Source organism: Podarcis tiliguerta (genome assembly GCF_965153285.1).
Source record: "Podarcis tiliguerta genome assembly, chromosome: 3".
Taxonomy (NCBI): Eukaryota; Metazoa; Chordata; class Lepidosauria; order Squamata; family Lacertidae; genus Podarcis; species Podarcis tiliguerta.
In genome coordinates this window covers 33,814,383-33,840,885 of record NC_139536.1, presented here as the reverse complement: position 1 = coordinate 33,840,885, position 26,503 = coordinate 33,814,383, and the positions used below count along the sequence as shown (strand labels likewise).

The window sequence follows — 26,503 nt, the reverse complement described above, 5'->3', positions numbered from 1 at the left end:
GTAACGATTTTCACCGGTGGCCTAGTTGTGGAAGAACCACTCTGCTGAAAAAGGAGAGGTCCCATCTGCATTGGCATTCGGCCAGCTTTTTAAGACATACCTGTTTAAGCAGGCCTTCCCCTTGATCTCCTGCTTCAATTACAGTGCTGTTTTATTGGGTATTTTAATTATGGATATTTATATTTTAATGCTTGTGTAATTGGTTTGCATACTTGTAAACTGTTTGGAAGCCTGCCCATTCATTTCCATGGGTCTAATCCAGTAGCCTCTGGCTGGCCTGTGCTCATCAGGATGGCTATAGGGCAGGATGTGGGGATGGAGAAGTCAGGGGAGCTCTAGCTTGGCAGTGGCTCTGCAGGTGGGCACGCACCTGCAGGCTGCCACTGCCAACCCAGAGCTTTCCTGACCTTGCTACTGTCTCACCAGCCTTGGGAGGATGCCACTGCTGCCCCCACCCCCATACCGCTGATGGTCTGTGATTTACTTGGGTGCAACATACTTAAAATATGAAACATTTACCTGTGGGAATCCCATTTTTCTTAAAGTTTTCAAGATAATCATTGCCAAAGGAATCCTTCCCAACCTACACAGCAAACGTGAAAAAACATTAGATCTCTTACATTTAGTTGATGTTATGCAACTATATATTGCATACGTGTCACAGCCTTGTATTCCAAATGCAAATATTCTATATCAACAAGGGGGGATAAATACACTCTATTCTTGTGCATCTTGATTTACTGAGGCTGTAGTTTCAGCAAATTTTAACATTAAAGCATTCTGCACTCCTGTTTCGTAAGACCATTTCAAATACATGAGGTGGGATTTAACTAAGTTGTTCCGTGAGCATAACAAGGTCCATTCAAACAGGTGGGGGACTTCCTCCACCCCTTAAATCCGCTCTGGAGGTTTGGGGGAAGCTCCAAAGAGGTTTAAGGGGTGCATGGGGTGGGAGGAGGGGGTGGAAACATCTCAGTGTGGGAATGAATCTTGTTCCCCATGCACATACCATATGTTGAATTCCACCCAGAAAGTTTAATAGGCATATTATTTTGCTGTATCGCTGCAACTCATATTTAGGATTCTACGATGTCCCACTTGGGATTTCTTTCACCGTATAAAGTGATTGCAAAATAATGTAGTGTAAGGTCTCTCTGGGAGAAGAGTATTTTAAAAATGCAAAAATAGGATATCCATAAAACAAGCTCCACAAAACCAGATTTTTAAGCGAATGTTTAGCACCATGGGTTGAAAGTGATTTCAAAAGCATATAGCAAGACAAAGCATTTTAGAAGATGCTATTAAGATGCCATTAAAGAATATCACTGTTCCTAAGGGAGAACATAGACATCAGGGACATTTTGGTGAAGATGGACTGTTGTGGTCACAGACCAGAGAGGAATTAGACAAATAAACATGTCAAGTGGTTCTTGAAATGGAGCAGGAGCGATTTGTGGTTTCTGGATTCCCAGTCGGTCCTTGATTCCTATGCTAACATTATAACAGAGCTGACATTAGCTATGCTTCCCAAGAGTGTTCTGTGTGGTTCAATGCATTATGGTAGTGCAGAATGCAGCATAAAACCATCTAAGACTTTTAAAATTGTTCTTTTTGCTTCAAGCCACTGATTTCAGTCAGTTTGGGATTAAAAAAAAAATGTACTAATTTCATAGAATTGTAGAGTTGGAAGGGATTGTTGACACTAACTGATTTTATGTATTTGATACGATTTTACGTATTTGATATTTTATGTGAACCGCCCTGAGGCCTTTGGGTATAGGGCGGTATAGAAATTAAATAAATAATAAAATAAAAATAATAACTGGCAACAGCACTCCAGAAAGTCAGCCGGGGGGGGGGGGGTCTCTCCCAGCCCTACCTGGCAATGCTAAGAAATGAACTTGGAACCTTCTGTATGCTATACCCACTGAGCTACAGCCTATTCCCATCTCAAATGGTCTGTACCTGGGATACCTTAAAGACTATCCACTCTTATATCTCACTTGAGCAGAGCTATAAACAGTGCCACTAGCATCTCAAGTAAGAATACTGCTACTACAAAACAGTGTCAGGGACTGGAGGAATGGTGGAGACCGCCTACCCCTCCTGAACCTTCCAAAGAAGAGGAAGACAGCATAGATTTACAACAGTGGTTTGAGGAAAGTCACAGCTCAGAGGTAGAGGAAGGGCAGAGTTGGGAAATAATGAGAGAGGAGGAGGGGGAAACAGCCGGAGCAGCTGGCTGTCACATTATCACTAGAAAGCAATCCAGACCCCCTTTCTCCCAGAACCCAGTGAGAATTGAAAATAGGAGAGCAAAGGGCTCGTTGGCAAATGGCCCTAAGCAGCCACGTACAGTGGGTGGTGCTGTTGATGACTGAAGAGAGAAGGGGGGTGGGGATTAGTCGGAGCAATGCCATTACTCTAAGAGGCAGCATTTCTAGGCCTCTCTCTGTGAATATTGAATAAAAAGACATTGGTAAGAACTCTCCCTGTTTTGTCTATTCCTGGCAGCCTACTGTGGGGGGGGGGGGGTCGGATTCCCTGCAGCCTGACAAACAGAGCTTTTTGCAGTGGGGGTACCCATTGTATCAAGTTCCCTCCTGAGGAAAATATGCCCCACTTGCCCCACTGTTGTTTTTAAGAAAAGCAATAAAGACCATGCTTTCTAACCAGGCTTCTGAGGAGCTAGCTTAAGGTGCACTGCTAGAAAGCTGACTTGAACCCTCTGCTCTTAATTTGTTTTTAACTGTTGCTTTTTAAAAATACACTTACGACCGTACGTATATTTGGAACAGGTGTGAACCCAGAAGACGCTTACCATGCATATCATGGAGGTTTTCGCCCCAAGTCGAGCAGCTTGGACACACTGGTTGGCACCTTTCCCTCCAAATCCAGAGAAAAACCTGTGACCGTGTATGGTTTCTCCAGCTTTTGGCAGGCGTGTGGTAAGGCTGGCAGTTAAAGAAAGAAATATAATATGGGGTTTGAGTGAATTAACAACTGAAATCATAAGAATTACAAACCTCATACTAATTGGGCATATACATAATGTAATAGAGGAATCAAAGCTATTGGGATACATCCAAAAGTACTTACAATAGTAATCCAGTACAGTGGTACCTCAGGTTACAGACGCTTCAGGTTACAGACTCCGCTAACCCAGAAATAGTACCTCGCGTTAAGAACTTTGCTTCAGGATGAGAACAGAAATCGTGCTCTGGCGGCGCGGCAGCAGCGGGAGGCCCCATTAGCTAAAGTGGTGCTTCAGGTTAAGAACAGTTTCAGGTTAAGAACGGACCTCCGGAACGAATTAAGTACTTAACCTGAGGTGCCACTGTATAGGTAAATGCAGTCTCTTTCACTATAAGCCTCTCCGTTCAAATCTTCTCCACCACTATAACTAGTATGAAGAAAAACAGGCCTTAAAACAGATGCATTGAACTTTGTTGTTAACAGATACGTCACAGCAGAAGGTGGTACCAAGAACCACAAGGTCCAAAATAAAGCTTTAAAGTTCCCGGGTCAACAACTTTGCATAGAGCTAGGGAAACTGGTGCTTCCTCACTGTTGCTGGATTACCATTTTCATCACCCCTGGTCATTGGGAGTCGGAAGCCAACATTTGGAGGGCCACAATTTCCCCATCCATGGCTTAATAGAAGAGGATGAGACAGTTACCTTTGCTGATAATGATAACATATGTTATAAAAAAATTAAAACCTAACTAGTGTTTTTTTACAAAATATGCAATTGCACAATTATGCCAGGAATCTGATGAAAACCACTCAGCAAATTCTATATAATTCTCTCTCTCTCTCTCTCTCTCTCACACACACACAGAGCAATCATCAGAAAGAACAATTCTTCCTCAAACACATTTCCACCTTGCATATTAAACATACTCCCAAACACTCATCTATACGCAGTTATGGAAGGTTCACTTTTACCGATACAGCTATTAATAAAATAGAAGTATTGTTAAAATGTAATGCTATTATCTTGTCACAGATTTCTGCAATGAGAAGCAATTATTAGATTTTGCTTTTCATCAGACTAGCTTAAAAGGCATTTCAGACCGCTGCTTTGAATTGACAATGATGAGTAATCTGTACGATTAAGGAAGCATCGGAATTCTACACTTACTAACATTGCCACAAAACTGCATAATAGACCAAAAGCACACATACGCAGAAACAGCTATCGTTACAAACTAAACCCAAACAACTTTGTTAGGATGTTCACAATTGTTGCCTACAATATTTTCTATGGTAATTCATAACTGACATAAACATTCAGACTGCCACCTTACGCAGACTTATCAAGGAATAATTCCCATTGTGCTCAGTGGGAATTATTTCTGATGTAAGCATGGTTAGAATTACATACACTGCAAGCAAAATGGATATGTGCACACCACTGAAATAGTCTACAGATGAGTTAACATAATTTCCATTCCATTGTATACAGCACACTCTGTAATGTAATCAGGATTAAATTAAATCAACTCTTTCCCCAATTTTCTTCCCAGTTTAATTGTGCATGTTACCAATTAATCTTGACCTTTGTTAATATAATAGCTATTTTGCACCACCTCTTCTCTTTCTGGCACCATGTCACTGCTGATGGTGCCTTGAAGCACAGCCTCTCTGAAAGGTTCTTCTTGAGGGACTGATGGAATGATAGACAGGAATGCATTCTGCTTATATCAGGGATCCCCCACTGTATCAGGGATCAACCATAAAAGAAAAGAACACATCCCCAAACAACCAACTCCCCCTACAAAAGTCTTGTTTTTTTTAAAAAAGAAACTGACAGGTATCTGCAGGTATCAGGGTGTCTAAGGGTGCCATATTGGGAACTCCCAGTCTCTATGGTCACCTGGTGTGTGAGCTGCCATCTTTCAATTTCAGAAATTTGACACGATATATATGCTGCACACCAGCCAGGAACCTGACTTGATGAAGGGTAGGTGGCACAAAAATATTTCCCCCTCTTATACCTGCTTTTCCTCATACAGATCCCGGAGCTGCTAACATTTGTAAAATTCAACAAAAACAAGTTAAAACACATATCACACTCAGTTAATCCAACAGGGCTACTCTCACTATGCTCTAAAAACCTGCAAAAATAGGTAGGTCACTAGCTGCTACCTTGATGAATATAAAGAAGAGGACAGCTATATCTATACTGGGCAGGAGTTCAAAAAATGAGGTGCTGCAACTGAGAAGACCCTGCTACTCACTCCAGCTCATACTCATGAGGGTACCATAAGCCAGGCCTCCCCATAGATCTCAAAACTCAAGTAGGTTTTTACAGGGGAACTCCAAGCACTTCTTAAAATAAGTAACAGAAAAGGTCCCATGTAAGTATTTTTTCAAACATTAACATAGAGATGGATTGAGATTGTTTGTATTCAGTGGTCAAAATTTACTGCTTTGCCAAAAGCTATCAGAAATCCCACAATACGACTGAATTACCATATTTTTTGCTCTATAAGACTCACTTTTTCCCTCCTAAAAAGTAAGGGGAAATGTGTGTGCGTCTTATGGAGCGAATGCAGGCTACGCAGCTATCCCAGAAGCCAGAACAGCAAGAGGGATTGCTGCTTTCACTACGCAGCAATCCCTCTTGCTGTTCTGGCTTCTGAGATTCAGAATATTTTTTTTCTTGTTTTCCTCCTTCAAAAACTAGGTGCATCTTGTGGTCTGGTGCGTCTTATAGAGCGAACAATACGGTAATTCTCATCTATAGCCTCTCTTCATTGGTCCTTACTTATGTTACATCATGAGAGAATTGTGAACGCAAAGCAAAATCCCCTGGAAAAATCTGATTTGACCTCCTTCCCCCATCCTATTTTTGTTTCATTCAGGAAAGTGGAGCAGTGAGTCATTTATTTGTAGCACTGTTTATGCAGCAATTAACACATACAGGAATACAAATTGATACAAAGAGTGAAACCCTACTACCTACGACTGGGGAAGACCATTCAGATAAGGGGTCTGAGAGCAACTGCCATAGCTGCTGCTGCTACCACAGAACAACATCTTAAATTGTGCACTGGGGCTGAGCTTAACAACCTGTCACTTTACACTGCAATTTTAAGCATGTCTGTTCAATAGGACTTCCTCCCCTGCGCACATGTATAGAAAGTATACAGAAGCATATTAAATAAAAGGAATTTAAAGAGAAATCTTCAACGGTGAGTGATCTGCTTATAAACCTTGGTGTACTGGGCTTGTCACACATCAAGAGTTTTGAGCAGAAGTCTTAAATGCATTGCTTTGAAGAAAATACTTAATAACCAAGGAAACGGGCAAAAGAACTGGCAAGGAGGCATGCTAAATGCCACATAGCAGAAGATGTTTACACAGGACTTTGTTCCTGGCAACAAAAAATGTTATAAGGGTGTTGACAACACAGCACAATGTTCAGTTTGTGAATATCTTAAAATATGGTGAGATGGAGTGAAAACTTTGCAGGGGATCCAAAGCACGTCTCTCAACCTCCAAAGTCCAAGTAAGTTTGAGGGAAAAACCACCAAATAAGGGAGAGAGGGAGGAAGTCAGATTTACTCATGGTACTGTAATTTGTAAAAAATTATCTCATATCAAGTAGGTATAATGCATTTGAAGGAGTCCCTGCCTTTAGTCCTAGCCTACAGTGGTGTGGGTAAGGGACTCTCCGATCATCACAGGATGTCCCTGAAGTCTTGCCACTGGTTCCTCACAACTCTGGTTATGACAATCAGAGTGAGGGCTTGCTTGGGACAAATACTCAGTAGTCAGGTTGCTCACAGAAGAGCCTGGCTCAACATATTGTCTATGAAGAATCTTATTTTTGCAAGTCTTGTTGATTTCACCTTTGGACTGAGCTGTAAGAATGAACAGAGTCCATATAATACAAGATCTGGGGCAAACTGGCTCCTGTGTGAGTCGAGTTTCACATTCCCATGGAGGATCCATGTAGGATGATCAGGCAAGGAGATAGATCACTGGGAGAAATGCCCTTCTTCTGCCACTACTACAAAGGCTCAGGGTGGCTGCATCTCAGCAATGTAGGCAACTGAGCACACTTGTGACAAGGCATGAGAAGATAGCCTCTCACAGCTTGTACATAAGAGATGAAAAGGGCAGGACAAGGATGCCAGCCATACTTTAGCTTTGACAACAGGATTTTTACAAGTTCCTTCCTTTCCCAGATTCCTTGGAAGCTGGTGCCACTTATATTATCCGTTCGGAGTTCAAGACTTACAAATTCAATTTATGTCCAGATAATGGGTGCTGATGGCAAAGAAGAAACTGCATCATCAGAATTCTAGCACCCAGAAGTGATCGCATTATTTCTTGCCCTCTTAACCCTCATCAGGATTAAATATTAGCCATGTCTGCAGCCACGGCCTGATTTCTGCAGTCTGGCACACAGCACTCATTTTTAGCACTAGAGTGACAACTGATGCCAACGTGATGCCACGCACCACTTCTCATGCCACTTTCTACCAGTCGTGAGAAACCCTCTGCTCACAGTGTTACACATGATCATCCTTAAAATTCTTAAACAGGTCTCATTCTTGTTCAAAGCTATTAATCCTCTGCTTTTCTTGTCTAACCCCTAAATTCCACCTAATTTTACTTACAGTTGCAAATTCCCATAGTTTAGTGAACCACTCTTTTAGAGGAATTTCCTTTCCCCCAGTATTTTACATGCAGCATCCTAGCTGCTAACACCATATAAAAGACATCCTGCTAATATTAAACATGATTTCTTGAAATAAATGTTTTGCCTCTAGGAAGTCCACCAACAGTGGATAACATCCACTCTGCCTGTTCAACACTTCTAAGAGTTACTGTTACCAGTATCACATATACTCTTTTAAGAGAGTTGAATATCACCTAATTTATAACTTGAGTTTTCTATTAATGATATCAATACAATTCATATTGTTCATATATTCCCCCATATCCTCTAGAACCCCCTCTCCTATCATTGCTTCCCATGTTCAAGTGTAATCCTATTTTCTGTCTTCTCTCTTACTCAGTATAATTTGGTAAATTTCAAACAGCATATTTCTTGGTCTCTCTCAAATTAATCCTTCAACAGTATTTAACTCTCTCAATTCCACTCTGTATCTGAACTCTCTCTTATTTGAAGATATTCAAATATTAGCGGCCTTACTATCACTCAAAATTTCCTTAACCCTGCTCAGGGGCCTGACCTGATTACTGTTAAAATTCCACTGGAATGATTCCATTTTTGTTAAACTGTTGCTAAAATAGCTGCATCCAGTGGAGATTTTAAGGAACAGAAACAGTTTTTAAATTTACCCTCCCCACACACTTTCCATAGTACTACTAATCCCTTTTTCTAATTTTTATCTTAATTTTCTGTGCACAAGAACACATTTGGTGCAATTCCAGCAGAATAGTTTTCCAAATTGTTTATACGGTATAGCCTTCTCCTATTTCATAACAACTTTTAACCGATCCATTTCATGGGCTGCTTCTGTAGCAGTAGACACACTAAGCTTTACTCAAAGGAGATCTACTGAAATGAATGGACCTAAGTTAGTCATATCCATTAATTTCAGTGGGTCTACTCTGGGTATGATTAACGTTGCCTATAACCCAAAATACATAATTTAAAGGAGGATATATCCATAGATGTCAGGAGGAAGCCTGTGCTATGATCAGTATGTATGATCTGTAGTCCATAAATTTGTTAATCCAGCATACCTGAATCTCAAATATCTTTGACTGGAATGGAACAAAGCCAGTTGACACAGTTTTGCAATCATACTATCTAATATCAAAAGGTTACTGATCTCTGGCAAACATATTTCTTAAACGCACATGATAGAAAGGTTAAGGCCACAATCATATGCACACTAACCTGGAAGTAAACTCTACTGAATGCAGAGGGGCTAACTTCTAAGTTTCATGTAATAATAAGGGCTAAAGCTAGTTATTTCATTGCATGTTTCTTTGGAGTTGGCTAAAGGGATAAAAACAATGTCATGTGACAGGCAAACTGAAATGCTCCCAACTGATGCATAGCAATAGAAATTTCTCCGGGAATTTCAGTGCACAAACTGTAGTCATCAGACTGCAATTCATATGTGTTCTTTCCACCCAGGCACAGAAGACGCTTTCGAGTTGCTGATTTTATTTCATTTTAAACATCACTGTTTTCCTTCTAAGATCAAACAACGCCAATTCACTTATTCCATTACCCATGCTAAGGCCCCAAAGAATTAAGCAATGGTTTCCAAGCCCCATGTGGGCTATAATGCCATGGAGCTTGGTAAAGGCAAGCCTTATCTCACAATCCATAATTTTTAATTGCCAGTACTCAGAGGAATGCCTAAATCTTCCACTGATGGCATCACAGTCTACTGCCATGGAAATAGTTAGCACTACAAACAGCGACCTCACCTCTGTGGAAAACAGAGAAGACTGTGTAAAGTGGAAATGACAGCTGGGATAAATCAGCCTTCAAATATAATAAACATTTAAAGTAGCCTGCTTAAACATACACACAGACGAACACACACACCAACAGTTCATACTAGCCTAGGGATCACTGTAGGACACACAAGTTTCTGGAAATGTCCAAATGTCCTTACACACTCCTGTGCTGTTTCTATCTGCAGGATCTGCACCATCTGAGAATTTATTATTCATCCTCTCAGGGCTGGCCAACATCTCTAATCTCAGTCCCCGCTCCTCAGTTGTTACTATCCTGCATCCAGCCGATCTTTACTGGGATTGTGGTCCTGCGTACCAAAGTTTAAGAAGGCTGCCAACAAACTGGAGCATGTCCAGAGGAGCGTAACAAAGATGACCAGGGTCCTAGAGGACAAGACGTATGAGGAAAGTTGTGGGGGACACACAACAGACGAGACCATTTAGAGGTGACACAACAGCCATCTTCAAATATCACATGGATGGAGCAAATTTGTTTTCTGTTGCTCCACAGGGCAGTACATGAACCAATTGCCCCAAAATACAATAAAGGGGATTTTGATTAGACTTCAGGAAGTATGTGTTCATGGTATGAGCTGCTTGGGGAAGAAATGGATTGCCTTGAAAGTTATAGAGCAGGGATCAGCAACCTTTTTCAGCCATGGGCCAGTCCACCATCCCTCAGTCCATGTGGTGGGCCGGATTATTATTATTTTTTTGGGGGGGGGAGAATGAATTCCTATGCCCCACAAATAACCCAGATATGCTTTTTAAATAAAAGCACACATTCTACCCAGGTAAACACACCAGGCAGGCCTCACAAATAACCCAGAGATGCATTTTAAATAAAAGGACACATTCTACTCATGTAAAAACATGCTGATTTCTGGACCGTCCGGGGTCCAGACTGAGAAGGAAATCTGGTTGGATCTGGCCCCAGGCCTTAGTTTGCCTACCCATGAACTAAGCCATTTGCTGCACAACAGCAGATTTTCTGTTGCATGGAGTTAAACGAGATAGCCTTTGAGGTTACTTCTGCTTCTCTGTTTCTACGATTCTAAGCTCTCCACTTTGCCCCTTGTCCCATCTGTTATATTCCTGCCACACATCAAGCATGTTTCAACAACAAACCATGAACTGTAAAACCATAGGACAAACCTTGGTTACAGGTCATGGTTAGCCTGGAGAGAGCTAAAGCATGAGCCAAACAGCCACAGTCTTCTCCCTGGGAGTCCCCCCTGAACATGCTAAACCATGGTTTGTGAGTGAACCAGACCATTGAAACTACAGAGCCTAGGACTTGCCGATCAGAAGGTTGGTGGTTCGAATCCCTGTGACGGGGTGAGCTCCAGTTGTTCGGTCCCAGCTCCTGCCCACCTAGCAGTTTGAAAGTACGCCAAAGTGCAAGTAGATAAATAGGTACCGCTCCGGCGGGAAGGTAAACGGAGTTTCCGTACGCTGCTCTGGTTCACCAGAAGCGTCTTAGTCATGCTGGCCACATGACCCGGAAAAACTGTCTGTGGACAAATGCCGGCTCCCTCGGCCTATAAAGCGAGATGAGCGCGCAACCTCAGAGTCGTCCGCAACTGGACCTAACGGTTAGGGGTACCTTTACCTTTTACTCTAAGTAGAACCTAGTTAGTAGAAACCCAAATGAACAACTAACACAACTGCCAGGCTTCTGACACACATCTTGGTATCTTGGATGATACCTTCAGTGACTCTGCCCAGTGACTACAATGAATATATTCTGTGGCAACTAACCATTTAGATAATGAAAATCAGAAATGCAACTGGCCACTGTGAAACATTTTAAAGGTTTAGGGCTTTTAGTCAAGTGCCTGCTTAGAGATCTGTATAATGTATTTTCTTTTTCGCGGGTGAACAGCTTTAATTACAGGCTAACTAACAATGAAACAGAATGATAACTCAAATGTTTTGTTGAGGGTTTATAGATGTGTTTAAGGCTGGATGGAGAAAAAGAGCTGGAAGGTGGCTCCAGGCACATTCGCCAACATGAAAGAAGGCACGCATTCTGGAGAGGAGGAGAGAAAGACAAAGGGCAGGTGGAGAAGTCTAGGCAGATCGTGGGGAGTGGAAGAATGCAGGCGGAGATAAGGGCTGTGCAGGGAAAGAAATTCATTTTCTCCTCAAAGAACCCAAAGCAGTTTTTTTCAAATCTTGGGAAGATACAAATCTAGAAAACTGGTTTTGGGGAAATCTATGAAGGGAATGGAAACAACTTGTTGTAATTGGAAAAAAGAAATAATGAGGCCAAGACAGAACATTCTAAAAACAATACTGTTCATGGCTGCACATCAAAGGAGGAGTTGCACAGAGCAGACAGAAGCAAAAGATAATTGCATACACACGTTTTAGAGAAGGGTTGGTACCCTGGAAGGAAAAATAACCTATTCAGTATCTTGGGCTTCACGGGAAAGAAATACCTTCAGCAATTGTCCTTGTTTGCCTGCCACAGTATGACAAACTATTGCTTACAGGGACTGCTCATGGCTAGCAAGAACATATTAAGAGCTTATGTTCAGACAACATGCCAAGCCAAACTTTGCTTGGCAGAGAAATAAAAAAACAACAACAACCCACTGGGGTAGGAGCAAAGCAGCAGTGAACTGCTCTCAGAGAAACTGCATATTTGTGAATTCTAGTAAGCCAGAGTTTACCACAAACAAAGCCAGGGGTCAGCAATTTTTTTTCAGCAGGGGGCCGGTCCACTGTCCCTCAGACCTTGTGGGGGGACGGAATATATTTGGGTGGGGGGAAATGAATGCATTCCTATGCCCCACAAATAAACCAGAGACGCATTTTAAATAAAAGCACACATTCTACTCATGTCAAAACACCAGACAGGCCCCACAAATAACCCAGAGATGCATTTTAAATAAAAGGACACATTCTAAAATGTAAAAAACACGCTGATTCCCGGACCGTCGGCGGGCTGGATTTAGAAGGCAATTGGGCCAGATTCGGCCCCTAGGCCTTACTTTGCCTACCCATGACCTAAAGCATATCTTGAAAATACCTGTCTAACCTTTTGCTTAGACTTCTTCTACAATTTTTTTCCTACTATTCAAAATGATTTATTTTTAATCATAATATGATAGTTACCAACTCCCTGCCCCAGGTCACATCTCATGCCATTCAGGTTTCATGACCTGGCCGGATCTGGCCCCAGGCCTTAGTTTGCCTACCCATGAACTACGCCATTTGCTTACTGTGATGTTTGGAACCAGGTGCCACCACATATAATTGAGCTTCACAATAGGTCTGTGTGGTATAAGCAGCTAAAATACACTTTTACGTATGGCTTTTATGTGTGTATGGCTTTAAAAGAGGCTTAGACAAGTTCATGGAGGCTGAGGCTGTCTGTGGCTACTAACCCTGATGGCTATGTTCTCTTCCACCAGGGATCAAGCCTTAGGAGTGACAGGCCCTGCCTGTGGAACTCCTTGCAAGTAGAGGTCTGGAAGGAGTCAACCCTGCCTTATTTTGAAACTTGCATTTTTAAACCTACCAGTATTAATTGCTTTTTTTTTTTTAAGTAAGATTTTATGTTGTAAATTGCCAATTGTTGGCTGCAATTATATTTTAGTAAATTGTGGGTTGCTTGCTTTATCAGCTGTTGGTTTGCTGATATTTTACTTGTGAGTATATTGTACTATATATTAATTTTATTGGAAACCTCTTTGGAAGAGTTTACTCTTCAAGATGGCATATAAATGTTTCAAATAAATGCTATGCTGGTGGAATGCCAAATACGCTGGTGGCATGAGAAATACGCCAGCAGAACTCTTCTAATACACTTGCAGATGCCTCCATTCGCAGAGCCATTTCCGGCAGAATAAAGTATAGGATTGCTCTGCCTATCTTTTGAATGTATTTATGATTATGGTTTATTGTTACTCAGTGTTAAGCTTTGGTAGATTGATGCTGCCTTTATCATTTCCTAAAATCTAAGGCATATATTTTTCATTGTTCCTCCTCAGCCAATCAGCCTATTAAAAATTATTATTAACAGAACTGAGTACAAGATAGGACTAGAAATCAGGATGCGATTCCTATTTTTGGGTGGTGAAAATAGCAAGCCAGACGCAAATGAATCCCCATGAGAGTGTAAGAACTGAAATATTGTTTGCCCAAAACAAGCATACGTGCTTGGTTTCAGGGTTGCAACTTTTCTTGTTCTCAAAAAAATTAGAAGGAAGCAATATTATTGCTCTGATTGTTTCAGCATAGCTCTCTGCATTTAATTTCATCTATTACAGCAATTTTCCATTTTAAATTCAGTTATTTTTAGTGTGTCTCATTCTCACTAGCCTTGTGTACTGGAACTCTCAACTGCATGAAATGCTATGCAGATCTTAAGCCAATACTGACCATCTCTAAGTTCCCTTCACTGCCATTCTATAGCAGTCCTGCAATGTTGCATGAGCATATATGTTGATCCGGAATTAAATTCCACTAGAATAAGGCAATATGTGTGTAGATTCATGTAATGAGCTAAAGACTGAAGGTTTTCTCAACTGGCAGGATACCGGAGGGTAGGGCTGGAGTAAGCCATTCCCAATCCTCTATTCCCACATAAAGTTTCCTAAATTCTAGAGCAAAATGGGGGAGAGAGTTTTTGGACCAGCAGGTGGAGTGGATGAGAACTGGACTCCAACAACATCTGGAGGGCCACAGGTTCCTATTCTAGCTTTAACATCCCTTTTCTAGAGCATCAGGTGTTAATAGACCCGACATAGTCTCTCCCACTGTTAACAACAATTAAAATGCCAATGCCACCAACAGACATTTAAAATTCTAACATTTAAAGGCTTATCATCAATCCTCAACACAGTATACACAGACATGCTAGCCTTCTTATACAAAATGAAAGAACAAGGTCTCATGAGGGCCTTTTAGCATTTTTATAGTGAACTACTATGCATCGCTTCTCACAAATATGTCCCACTGAATTCAATGAAATGTACTCCCAGGTAATTATGTAATGGTATTATAGCCTTAACTTTCTGGGGGAAGAAACCTACATATGCCAAAATTCAGAGGTGCTTTATAGAGTCACTGACATTGACAATCAATACAAGAGAATGCAGTGGGGGAAACAGTGTGTGTTTGAACATCACAATAAACCATAAGTTTCAGATTTTAAACCAATCTGTTTAGTGTTTTCTGGTTCTTTTTTGTACTTAAGTCAGTGTGGACGCAAAAGTGTTTTTAATTTTGCAAAAGATGGCATATTTTTATTTTATTTTATTTTTATTCTTCACTGTCTCATTAGTTTTAGGGAACAAACATAAAAGCTATTCATTAGCAGTAATATGTAATCTGCTCAAAATATTTGCTTAAATTAATATTTGCAAACTGTGTTCCGAGTAACTCTGGGATTTAACTGAAACTCTTCAGGGATTTCTTGATGAGAAGATAGATAATTATGGATATGCTGCCTGAAAGACTGCTGGGGAACTATTACTGATTTACCCTGAAATGCAAGGTTGAAGAAAAGTAATGGAAGCATTCTAGGGTGACAAGTGAGCTTAACAAACCTAGCTGTGTGGTTGTCAACTGAGTGCAACCTAGACCAGGATTGGAGGGTTTTTTTCAGTCCAAGGACTGCATTCTTTCAGGGACAACCTTCTAGGAGCCACTTGTGTGTAGTGGGAAGAACAATGGATGGAAGACTTACTTTTGCACAACAGGTTACATTTCAGGCACACAAATACCAGAGGTTTCTACACACACATACACCTCTCCAGCCCTCATCCAAACAAGACAAATTATCGGAGACCAAGGAAACATTATAGCCACACAAAATTACTTGAGGGTTTGAGCAGGGCCAGTAAGAGATGTGGCCAGAGGAACAGGGAGAGTCTTAAGGGCCAAATAGAGACATGTGGTCCAACGTTTTCCATCTCTGCCTTAGACCACTGATCTTCAGCTAGTGAGCTGGGACCCAACATGGGGCCATGATCTAAGGAGATTTGAAACAGCAGGTGGCAAAAAAGAGAAAAGAAATGGGTCTCCCAATGTATGTTTGGGCTAAAGGTGGGTCCCTGGTTTGAAATTATTCAAGCCTTAGAACATGCCCCAGAATCTTCTGAAAGACACTTGTAGGAATTTTGAAGCAGTCATCAACAATCCATCAAATGGGGAAAGAGTTCCTGGAAATTACTGACTAAATACATAAGTCACCCATCACTTCTGTAGCAGGTCACAGTGGTCTCAGAACAATACTTTCATTTGCAGTAGGAAGGCAAAAGCGTATCAGGCAGATATTCCTGTTTCCACTGGACCATAGCTCTGCGGCAGAGCACTTGCGATGCATGCAGAAGGGCCCAGGCTCAACTTTGAGGCATCTCCACTTAAAAGGATCTAGTGGCAGATGCTGGGAAACATCCCTGCCTGAAACCCTGGAAAGCCACACCCAGAAAGAATAGATGGGCAAATAGCCTGACTTGATATAAGGTAGCTTCCCATGTTCTTGGGGGTCTTTTTGTTTGTTGTTATGACTGTAAGGCTATTGATAGATCTTTTACATCTTATGACTGTTGTGAACTTCTCTTTAACTCTGGTAAAAACGGGATACTAAGCAAATAATGTCAGGGAATGGAGAATACATGTCAGAACATGGGATCCATTGTGGACTGTACCTTATCCTTCCTGTATAAACAGCAGGTTATTTCATTTTCATCAGTGGATATGATGCAAAGTAGGTACTTTTGTCTTAGTTGGAAGGAATATGGTTACTTGAGTCACACTGAGCACAAGGAATTAGAACTCTTCAGTTTTGCTTGTATATCACACTATGAGTTATTAACGTATTAACTCCTGAGAACTGAAAAGGCAAAGTCCACGGAGATAGTTTCATTGGGATACATTGATCTGTAAGACTATGCAAATGCTTAACTTCAATTTTTTCTCCCTCTCGCACAAAAAAGCTATGTGAACCTAAAATTACTTCAAAGGTTGAATGTTTTCACAAATTAAAGTTGATTTTTGCTCCAGAAAGAATCGTGGAGGTATTTTAACTACAATTTGTATTCACAATCAACACACAAACGGATAAAGTTTTTTTCCTACTTCAGTTCAATATGTGCAGAGAGGCGACTGCAATTACAAAAGGATAGTATTTATTTTGGACTTATTAGGAGCACGATCCTAAGCGTGCACCATTGAAACCCACCTCTCTGCATATTTACTCAGAAGTAAGTCACACTGGGTGGTATGCAGTGGGGTTTCTTTGGGGGGGGGTGCAGGGGTACGCATACCCATAAACATTTTGTTAATCTTTGTACTTTTGTCCATTTACTGTATTTATTTTTCCCAATTTGAACTATAAAATGGTGATTTTCTTGAATCAAAATGAGAGTACCCCTAAACATTTTTTAAGGGGGGGGGGGAAGCACCGGTGGTATGCAATGAAACAGTTGTGCTAGTGCAATAATTAGTTCCAAAATTGGTGCAAGTGAAAAAGGATTACTCATTACTTTCTTCCCTACGTCTGTTCCAGAGGGTTTGGCGGCAGTGAGGGACAGGACCCAGAACAAGCTGGGGTTGTGTGGAAATGAGGAGAATGTTCCATTGTGGAAAGAGAAATTGTGCTAGCAGAATGGCTCACATCAGTGTACTGCTGCATGCAACCCACAGAGTTTACAGGGACTTACTCCCAAGTGTACATCTTAGGCATGCTTCAGAAGAAACCTCCATGATATCTACTAGGCTGCAGCAGAGAGAGAGAGAGAGACCCTTTGTCAGCTCTGCTGAAATATCAGGACCATTGGGCCTTTTGCCCCTTAACTGCCACCTGACATCAGCCCCTCAAGCAAACTGCAGGAGGGAAGAGAGAAACCAGTTCACTTGGGGCTCCTGCTGTCTTTGCAACTCTTTCCATTCCAGTTGGCCATGATGAACTTCGCCACTAAGACCAGAGTTTGCTCTTCCCCTTCCCCTTCTCTCTACTTCCAGAGGCTTGGGCTTGCAGGGCTGCAGCCTCCAACACGCCTCCTCCTCTCCCTGGACTCTGCAGCCACTTCGCTGTAAGAGCCTTAAGAAAACCGAACCAGCTGGTAAAACAGGGGGCGCAGCAGCAGCAGCAGCAGCAGCAGAGGATCCCATTTGCCATACTAACCTCACCAGATCAGTCATACAGGATCCCACCACCACGACCTCAGCAGCTGCCATGTCAGAGAGAGGTTTAGGACCACAGCACCTAACCTGACTCGCATCTACCTGAGCTGCCTGGGCACTAGCTCTCCAACCACCGCTCACCCCGCTTTGCCACGGGGGGGGGGGTCCTTCGCCTGCCCGCTATGTGCGCCCGCCAAGGCGCCTGAGTTTTTACTTTGGGCTTTCCTGAACTTCGACTGCGGAGCGAGCTCAGCACACCGTTATCAGAGCACCCCATTATAATTCTGCAGCCCGTTCTAACGGGCGCGAATTTTTTTTTTTCAGGCGCGCTTTAGTCGCCTATATATCCACGGAAGCCCCGATTTTCTTTTTTTAAAAAAACTGCCTATCGGGTGCGCGCTTGGCTTTTCTGCAGGAGATTGGCGCGCGGGCGCGCACGCAGGAGCGTGCTGGGCGGAGTGGGAGGGTCTACGCAGGCGCGCGGGGCAAGGCGAGTGGCAGCTGCTGGGTTTCTTGGAGGTTTGTTTGCCCATACTTCTCCCCCCCCCCCCCGTGCAGTCTCCTTTTACACACAGCAACAGGGGGTGGGGTGGGGTGGGGGGCAAAGATGGTTCCCCTTCAGGCTGGGTGGGGTGGGTAGATGCTGGTGGGGTTTCTCCACCCCTCCTCTTTCTCTTCTTATTAGGGGAGCAAAGCATGAAGGAAGGGGCTTGGCTTGGCTGGGGGGGGGGGGGGGAGGGACAACAACCCCTCAGACCTGGGCATTTGACGGGGGGAGACCGTTTTATAGAAAACAGCCACTACCAATTGTGTGTGAGGCTTGTGCTGCACTTAGTTGTAGGTGCTGTTAATTTATGAATCAATACTGCTGCTCATAATACCCGTTTCCTGTGTTTCTTAATAGATTGCAGGGTTGCAGCAGCTGGTGCCCTTGCTGGGCTCATGTGCCACTCATTCTTGCTACAGGTAGAAAGCCAGTTGTAGTGGATAAGTCCCCTGGCTCAGGCATCATCTCTGCCATGAGCTTAAGCAGCCATTTAACTGGATCCGCTGCATCTGCAATATGGGTATAGTAAATAAATAAAAAATTGGTCCAGTAGCACCTTAGAGACCACATAAAAGCTTATACAGTGGTACCTCGGGTTACAGACGCTTCAGGTTACAGACTCTGCTAACCCAGAAATAATACCTCGGGTTAAGAACTTTGCTTCAGGATGAGAACAGATATTGCATGGCGGCGGCAGCAGGACGCCCCATTAGCTAAAGTGGTACCTCAGGTTAAGAACAGTTTCAGGTTAAGAATGGACCTCCAGAATGAATTAAGTTCTTAACCTGAGGTACCACTGTACCCAGAACAAACTTAGTTGGTCTCTAAGGTGCTACTGGAGAAAAAAAAATCTTTATTTATTTTGACTGCGTCAGACCAACACAGCTACCTACCTGAATCTAGAATCATGGGTATAATAATTCTTTTAAGAATACACACACACACACACACACACTTTCCAAGTTTATACATTTCACTAATTTTACAGTCATTTTAACATTTCAAAATTGGGAAACAGGTATAATAATTCTAGTCTACCGTGTAAGGTTGTTGTGATATGACGTGTGTGAAGTGTGCGTTCGGCGCTTGAACAGCTATCTGTGCATGCCAAGTATGAGTATTTTATGTTACGTTGAGGAAAACTGTTGAGTTTTACAACACATAGCTGTCAAAGGTAAGGGTGCCCTACAAAAACAAGTGCCAGCTGCCTACCATCAATATGAGGATAGGAGCTTGAAGAACTGCTTCCAGTCAGAGTTGACAGTACTGGGCTAGACGGACCAGTGCTCTGACTTGGGATAAGACAGCTTCATGTGAGGGTTGTGTAAACAATTTATAAATTTATGAATCTATAAATAAAAGTGGGAAATGATTCAATGGCATGTAACCATTTATCTTATGTCTGAAATGTTCAGTTTTGTTTGCAGCACTGTAGTCTTCTGCACTTTTATATGAATATTGTTTAATGCAATCTCATATGTAGTATTTGGGCAGAAATTCAAAGCACGTTAAGTTTTCTATTGTTACTAAGAGACACTTTTCTCCCAATACATTTTTTCAATTTTATTTGGATAAAAATAATAAGCACAGCATATTTGATCTTGGTTCTGACTTAACAAGGTATTTTAGTAAATTGTTTGGAATGGTAGGTAAATTTTATACTCTGGTAAACTTTAAAATGTGTTAATGGTCACTAAGCTCATTGAGAGATTAATAAAAAGGGCACTGTCCAACTGCTGAAGTAACTATCAGGCCTGCACAACTGGTGACACACTGAGTTGAGCACAGCTCATCAGCTGGATGCAGTTGTCTGCCAAGAGCCTGACAACCACCCCTCCACCTCTGCTTTTGTCACCCCAAGCAACCAGCAGAACCAGAAGATTTATCAAGTCAGTGGTGGGCTATTCTCATCTTGTTAGGTCATAAGTTGTGTTGTATTTTATAATGGACCACTGAACAAAATGAGAGAACCATGTTTTATGAGTGAGATGCTTACTAAATGTTAGGAGTGCAAATGGTTATGTGGCTATAACTGTGGACCATAGCCAAGTGGATGGGCAGCAGCTAGCCCAAATGTGCCCCCTGTTCCCAGCAGGCTTTGCTTCCATTTCCTTTCCCTTGGCCCCTACTTGCATCAGCCTTTTTTAAAAAGTTGCTTGCTTTCATCATCCTTTCCTTGCTTGCCTTGTCTTTGGCCCTGCCTTGTGTGTCAGGTCTCAAGAGTCGTCTCTTTTAAAATATGTATAGAAATGGTGTGGCTACTCTTTGATACGTTCACAATTATTTTTCCTTGCAGAACTGTGTGCACCTTGCAGATTAGGATGTCCCCTGAAGTTGCTTTGCACAGAATATCTCCAGCACTTTCTCCTTTTGTTTCTAATGTGGTCAGGAATGGAAAAGTAGGATTGGATGCAACTAACTGTTTAAGGATTACAGATCTGAAATCTGGGTAAGTGCCCTCAATGAATTCAAATAATGTCTATGTGCCAATTTTTGTTGTCAGTAATCACATTCAATTTATTTGGAATGAAGAAATTTAAGAAGTTTTAGCAAGGCTATAGAAATCGTGATGTGTAGTGCAACACAATTGGATTTAATATTATTATTCATTGGTAGAGCTTGGTAATTGATTTCAGAAATGAATCTAATGTGTTTGAGCATTTCATTTCCATATCACATTTGGTTTTGTATCCAACCCTAAATGCCTGTCTTAAGTATTTGGCTATACATAATTGGAAAAATAGGGCTTCCCCAAAGTTAACTTTTCTTAAGATGTTACTGTTAAATGCTAGTTATATTGTGTAAGAATTTTCTTGTTGTTGAATACCACCTTTCATCTTTTACTGTTGGCAATAATGCTAGATGGAGGTTTAGCACTAGATCTAGGGACACGGGTGGTACTGTGGTCTAAACCACTGAGCCTCTTGGGCTTGCTGATCGTAAGGTCAGCAGTTCAAATCCATGCAACAGGGTGAGCGCCCGTTGCTTTGCCCAGCACCTGCCAACCTAGGAGTTCAAAAGCATACCAGCACAAGTAGATAAATAGGTACCGCTGCAGCAGGAAGGTAAACTTCATTTCCATGCACTCTGGCACTTGCCATGGTATTCCGTGCACCAGAATCAGTTTAGTCATGCTGGCCACATGACCCGAAAAAGCTGTCTGCGGGCAAACGCCGGCTCCCTCAGCCTGAAAGCGGAGATGAGCACCGAACCCCATAGTCAAATTTGACTAGTCTTAATTGTCCAGGGGTCCTTTACCTTTTTTACCTTAGGACTAGGATTGGGCTGAGGAAGAACTTTTATTTTAGGAAAGAACTGCAGCTTAGTGATATAATGCATGCTTTGCAAGCAAAAGGTCCAAGGTTCAGTCTCCAAAATCTTTACATAGGGAGAATACCCCTATCTGAAACCCTGGAATGCTGCTTCCATACAATGTATTGAGCTAGGTGAACTATGTTCCTAAACATGACTCTTCTACCTGGCCAGAAGGCCACCAATAGATGTAGGATGGTAGCTGTAACTTTGCATACATTACTGATGTCCAATGAACCCTCAGTATAACTTGGTGTTGTATCAGCCACAACCACAAGTCTAGAGAAGCAATAGTAATAAATTTCAGTGGCTGACACTGCTGTCAAGCACGAACACTATGACATGTTTCTGTGCTGATTTCTTCATTAGTGGGTCTGTTCTGACAGCTGACATTTCTGAGCTGTGGGGAATAATTGAGCACAGCTCACACAACATAATAAGCACGTTCTTAACCTAGGGATTTGCTCATATAATTTTAATATAGAATAGGTCTTGCTTTTTCTGGGAAACTCCCCTGTAACCTATTTTATTTAAATATTTTATGCTGTCTCTTTCAGCCTATTTAAAGACACCTAAGGTGACTAATAATACCCATAATAAGATAAAAATAAACAACGACCAACCAACAAATTCATAAGAAATAGTAAAATAAATTGAAACACCAGCAGTAGCGAGATTCAAAACTACCGAAGTTGACCACTGCCTAAGTCATACATGTTCATCTGAAAGAGGGAGCCAGGTGTGGCTCACCTGGGCGGTGAATTGCAAATCTAGGCATCACTATTGAAAAGGTATAAATTCCACATTGGGTGTAATTAGAAAAGGAATAAATAAAATAAAACTGGCAAAACAATACCAAATAACCACACTTGGAATACTGTGTACAGTTTTGGTCACCATGTCTCAGAAAGGATTTTGCAGAGCTGGAAAAGTTGCAGAAAAAGGCAGCCAAATGATCAAGGAAGGGGCTCAAGGACAGGTTACAACATCTGCGTGTTTTTAGCTTGTAAAAAAGGTGAATGAGGTTAGACATGGTAGGTGTGTGAGAGATCATGCATTGTGTGGAGAAAGATATGTTATGTTCTCTCTATCATAATATTAGAAGAAAGGGTCATCAGATACAGGGCAGACTAAAGGATGCACTTTTGCACACAACACTTAGTTAAAGATGTGATGATAGCCACATCTTTGAAAGTGGCTTGAAAGATAAGACTGTCAGTGGCTACCAGGCATAATGACCGTATCATTTCAACACAGATAACTCGCAACTTAAATACATTTAACTTGTGCGCATTCAGCTTTACAGGCTTGGCTAAAAATTAAAAAGGGGACAGGCATCAAGGTAAAAGAAACACTTTGAAATAGTCTTGGAAATTAATTGACAACCAGTGAATAATCCTGGTTCATCTGAATCACGAACTCTATCTTCTGCACTCTGTACTGATCAAAGTGTCTGAAAACATCCTCGCATATAGTACGTTGCAATAGTCCAGTCCAAAGTTGATAATGGCATGCATAGTGGTGGCCTTTTCTAGGAGACGGTCCAGCTGGTATACTAGCCAAAGCATGATGTAAATGTTTCTGGCCATGGCTGCTACCTTGGCTTCTTGGAGCCTAGCAGGATCCAGGAGCACTCTCAGACTGCAAACTTGATCCATCAGTCAGAGTTAAACTCTGCTACAACAAGGCAACTGTCTATTTAGCCTAGATAAGCTGAACCCCTTGCTAACTGTATTTCTGCCATTATTTAGCATAGTAGTGAGGGGCAGTCATATTTCCAAATCTTATTTTTTTGGTGCTAACGCAGCTGTGTTGGTTTTGTGAAATGAGTTTGAGTTTGCCTTTAAGTATCTGAATATGTAACTTGGACAACTTCAAGACACTTTCTCCCCCCAAAGCACCCAAAGTTTAATATTTTAGAACTACAGTGGTGCCTCGCAAGACGAAAAGAATCCGTTCCGCGAGTCTCTTCATCTAGCGGTTTTTTCGTCTTGCAAAGCAGCCCGATTAGCGGATTAGCGCTATTAGCGGTTTAGCGGCTATTAGCGGCTATTAAAGGCTTAAGGGATTAGCTGCTAAAAGGCTATTAGCAGCTTAGTGCCTTAGAAAAAGGGGGTGGGGAGCGGAAAAAAATCGCAGGAACTCGCAAGACATTTTCGTCTTGCGAAGCAAGCCCATAGGAAATTCGTTTTGCGAAGCACCTCCAAAACGGAAAACCCTTTCGTCTAGCGGGTTTTCCATCTTGCGGGGCATTCGTCTTGCGGGGCACCACTATATATATATAACTGTACTGTTACAGAAGGCTCATAATATGCAGCAAACTTGTGGATAAGCTTTCTCTACTCTGTGGATGGGGGCAGAGCAAAAGCAAGCAAGATACGACTTTACACAACCAGGAAATGTTGCAGGATATGCTTCAGTTTTCTTGTATGGTGCCTGCATCTATTTGATTTATATCTTGCGAACCACTATGAATGCTCAATTTTCTCACTACTACTTCCTTTTCTCTTGACAGCATTTGTAGCTCCTTAAAAGTATTTTGCTAACTAATACTTTTTGCTCAGAAAGTACCTGCTTTTGAAATCTCTTGTGTAGCTTTATCAAAAAGTAATTTGACAAAATGTAGCCACAGCTGCTGTTAGCTCTCATTTCTAGGCCAGTATTTATATATATATGTGTGTTTTTTAAAAAGCAGGATCTTAACAGCCTGGAAAATACTTAGTGTTGCTTTTAAGGATGCTCTTATTATTATCTCTATTACAGCGTAAAGTATATTATCCTTTCTCCCCCTGCTATTCTGTAGTGAACTAAATGAAGTGGTTTATTTGCAAAATCAGAAATACCTTTTTTATTCCAACTGGGTATGTTTATCTAGAAGATGAGAAGACAAGGGTGCAGGGACAGTGGGCATGATTGCATTCTTCAGATGTCTGAAGAGCTGTCAAATGAAGAGAGCAAAGACTTGTCCTCTGCTGCCCCAGACAGCAGGACTAGATTGATGGGTTCAAGTTATAGGAAGGTAGATTTTAATGAGACCTTGGAAGAAATACCTGAAAGATCAGTTTGACAAGGAACCCAATTACTTACAGGGGTGGGGACAACCTTTTATTAGGTATGCTCTAGCTCTGAACATGAGGCTGGGCTAAACACTCTTCAAATCTATGATTTACAAGGAAGATTGGAATCACATGACAAGCTACAGCTCAGTATGATGTCCAATAAGCAATAATCTGCTGCTGATGTGTTATAGGGAACTTGTGAAGTTAAATGTCATGCATTTGTGATTGTTTCAATGGATGTTGGGAGTTCAGTGCAAAAGATGGATCTGTCCATGAGTCTGAATAGGTGTTTAGAATATTGGGCCATGCTGGGGCGAAACTTAAATGTGGAGCCTTTAATGGTAGACCACGAGGGAAATTATTCACAGGCCAGTGTTTCTGCTTGGGGTGCAACCCTCTCATGCACTGGTGGTCACTCACTGCTTGATTTTGATTCTGTATCCACTGCCAACTCTCTCCTCCCTCTCTACATCTTGGGGACATGTGATGACTGTTTAGTGGTGAGTAGTGACACTGAGCATGGCCAAAGGTGCCCATGGCAGTACGCTGGAGTTATTTTTAGATCATCCCTATTGGCAGCTCTTCACAGAGAATCCCCAAACGGCTTTGGTTTTTTTAAAATCAACCTTTTTGAATTTTTTGTCAGATGTGTGAAGTGGGGTAGGGAGGAAGTCTGATGTTATATAAGATAATAAAGACATACATATTTATAAATGAAAACTTCAAGGAAAAACCCCGAATACAGCAAGGCTATAGCATAAATGTGACAACGACACAGAATAATTCCTTGTATCGTATAAAAGTCAGTTAATAAAGGGTTGAGAAGGTTATTGAATGGCTTACTAAAGAGGCAAGTGAATCCTATGCATGTTTACTTTTATGTAACCCCCCACTGTATTCATTGAACTCCCACCTATGGCAGTGCATAGGACTGCAGCCATAATAGCCATCTGAGGTATGTATTAGGTATTTTATTATATTATGGGGATGTTATCCTTGAGAGAAAGCAAGTCCACATGCAATATATGGAGGAACTGTTGCAGCCATTGCTCTTTTCATTTTGGACAGGAGCCATTAATAATAATTATTATTATTATTATTATTATTATTTATATCCCGCCCTCCCCAGCTGAAGCCGGGCTCAGAGCAGCTAACAATAATAAAAGTATTGAAGAACACATAAGGAAATGTGGATGAGGAGCAGTTTCCTACTTTTTATTTGTTAACAGGAGCAACTGGAATGGACAAGAGATCCTGTACTGTGTTTTTATTTCTAAAGTACTTTACAAACTTTGAGTGCTTTACAGTAAATAAAAGCCGACACCAATCATGTCTTTCAGATTTCTGATTACTTTGGTTTTCCTATGCTTTTATCTAATGCCTTTGTCATTTAATCTGGGCGTGTTGCTCATTGATCAGACTCTGATATTGTGTGCATCTTGGTCCTTCAATTCCCTCTTCTTTCCCTTCTAGCTGCATGTCCTTGACTCTTGGGCCCAGCTGTGATCGCTTTAAGTTGCATATTCCATATGCTGGAGAAACACTAAAATGTAAGTGCTCAAACTTTAAAGTCAACTACCTTCTGAGACTAAACGGGGAAAGTGCTCCTGTATGGAATCAGGGAGGCTTTCATGGTGCTGAACCTTCATTTGGTACAAGACTGATAGAAAACATTTCTATTCCCCTAAATGTTTTAGATAATGTTTGTTAACTCTGTTCTAATTGTGGTGGTTTATGAAAATACATTTCTGTTGCTTTTAGCCATGTGTTTATTTTTTTATATGTTGATCATTTGGTTATTTATGTATTTTTAATGAGTCCCATTTGCAGAAACCCTGCACAATGAGTACTGCTCATGCAATGAGGCTTTCTCCCTCCCACCCCCGTGTCCCCTGAAATAAGCTCACGGGTAGAGGGTATCAGGAAACTAGCCAGAACAGCATACAGGAGAAGGAAGGGTGGTTTTTTTTCCATCTGGCA

At 41.6% G+C, this 26,503-nt stretch overlaps 2 protein-coding genes across 6 annotated transcripts in view; one reads left to right on the top strand and one right to left on the bottom strand.

Annotated features, from left to right (window-relative positions):
- Positions 1-17,897, bottom strand: part of RBKS (ribokinase) — a 63,234-nt gene extending 45,337 nt beyond the window's left edge. Inside the window, exons 1-4 of one of the 5 annotated variants that reach the window (XM_083434573.1) lie at positions 17,607-17,718; positions 17,155-17,198; positions 2,822-2,954; positions 520-583 (exon numbers count right to left, since the gene is read on the bottom strand). In XM_083434573.1, the coding sequence (XP_083290699.1) occupies positions 520-583; positions 2,822-2,954; positions 17,155-17,165 (208 nt within the window). In that variant the 5' untranslated portion in view covers positions 17,166-17,198; positions 17,607-17,718. Of the gene's footprint in view, positions 1-519; positions 584-2,821; positions 2,955-3,099; positions 3,261-17,154; positions 17,199-17,606 lie in introns of those variants that run through there. The other 4 variants (XM_083434572.1, XM_083434571.1, XM_083434574.1 and 1 more) reach the window with 4 other exon arrangements.
- Positions 17,898-18,013: 116 nt separating this feature from the next.
- BABAM2 (BRISC and BRCA1 A complex member 2) overlaps positions 18,014-26,503 on the top strand; it is a 125,988-nt gene continuing 117,498 nt past the window's right edge. Inside the window, exons 1-3 of the mRNA XM_083434536.1 lie at positions 18,014-18,124; positions 20,449-20,601; positions 25,997-26,073. Coding sequence (XP_083290662.1) covers positions 20,474-20,601; positions 25,997-26,073 — 205 coding nt within the window. The 5' untranslated portion in view covers positions 18,014-18,124; positions 20,449-20,473. The remainder of the gene's footprint in view (positions 18,125-20,448; positions 20,602-25,996; positions 26,074-26,503) is intronic.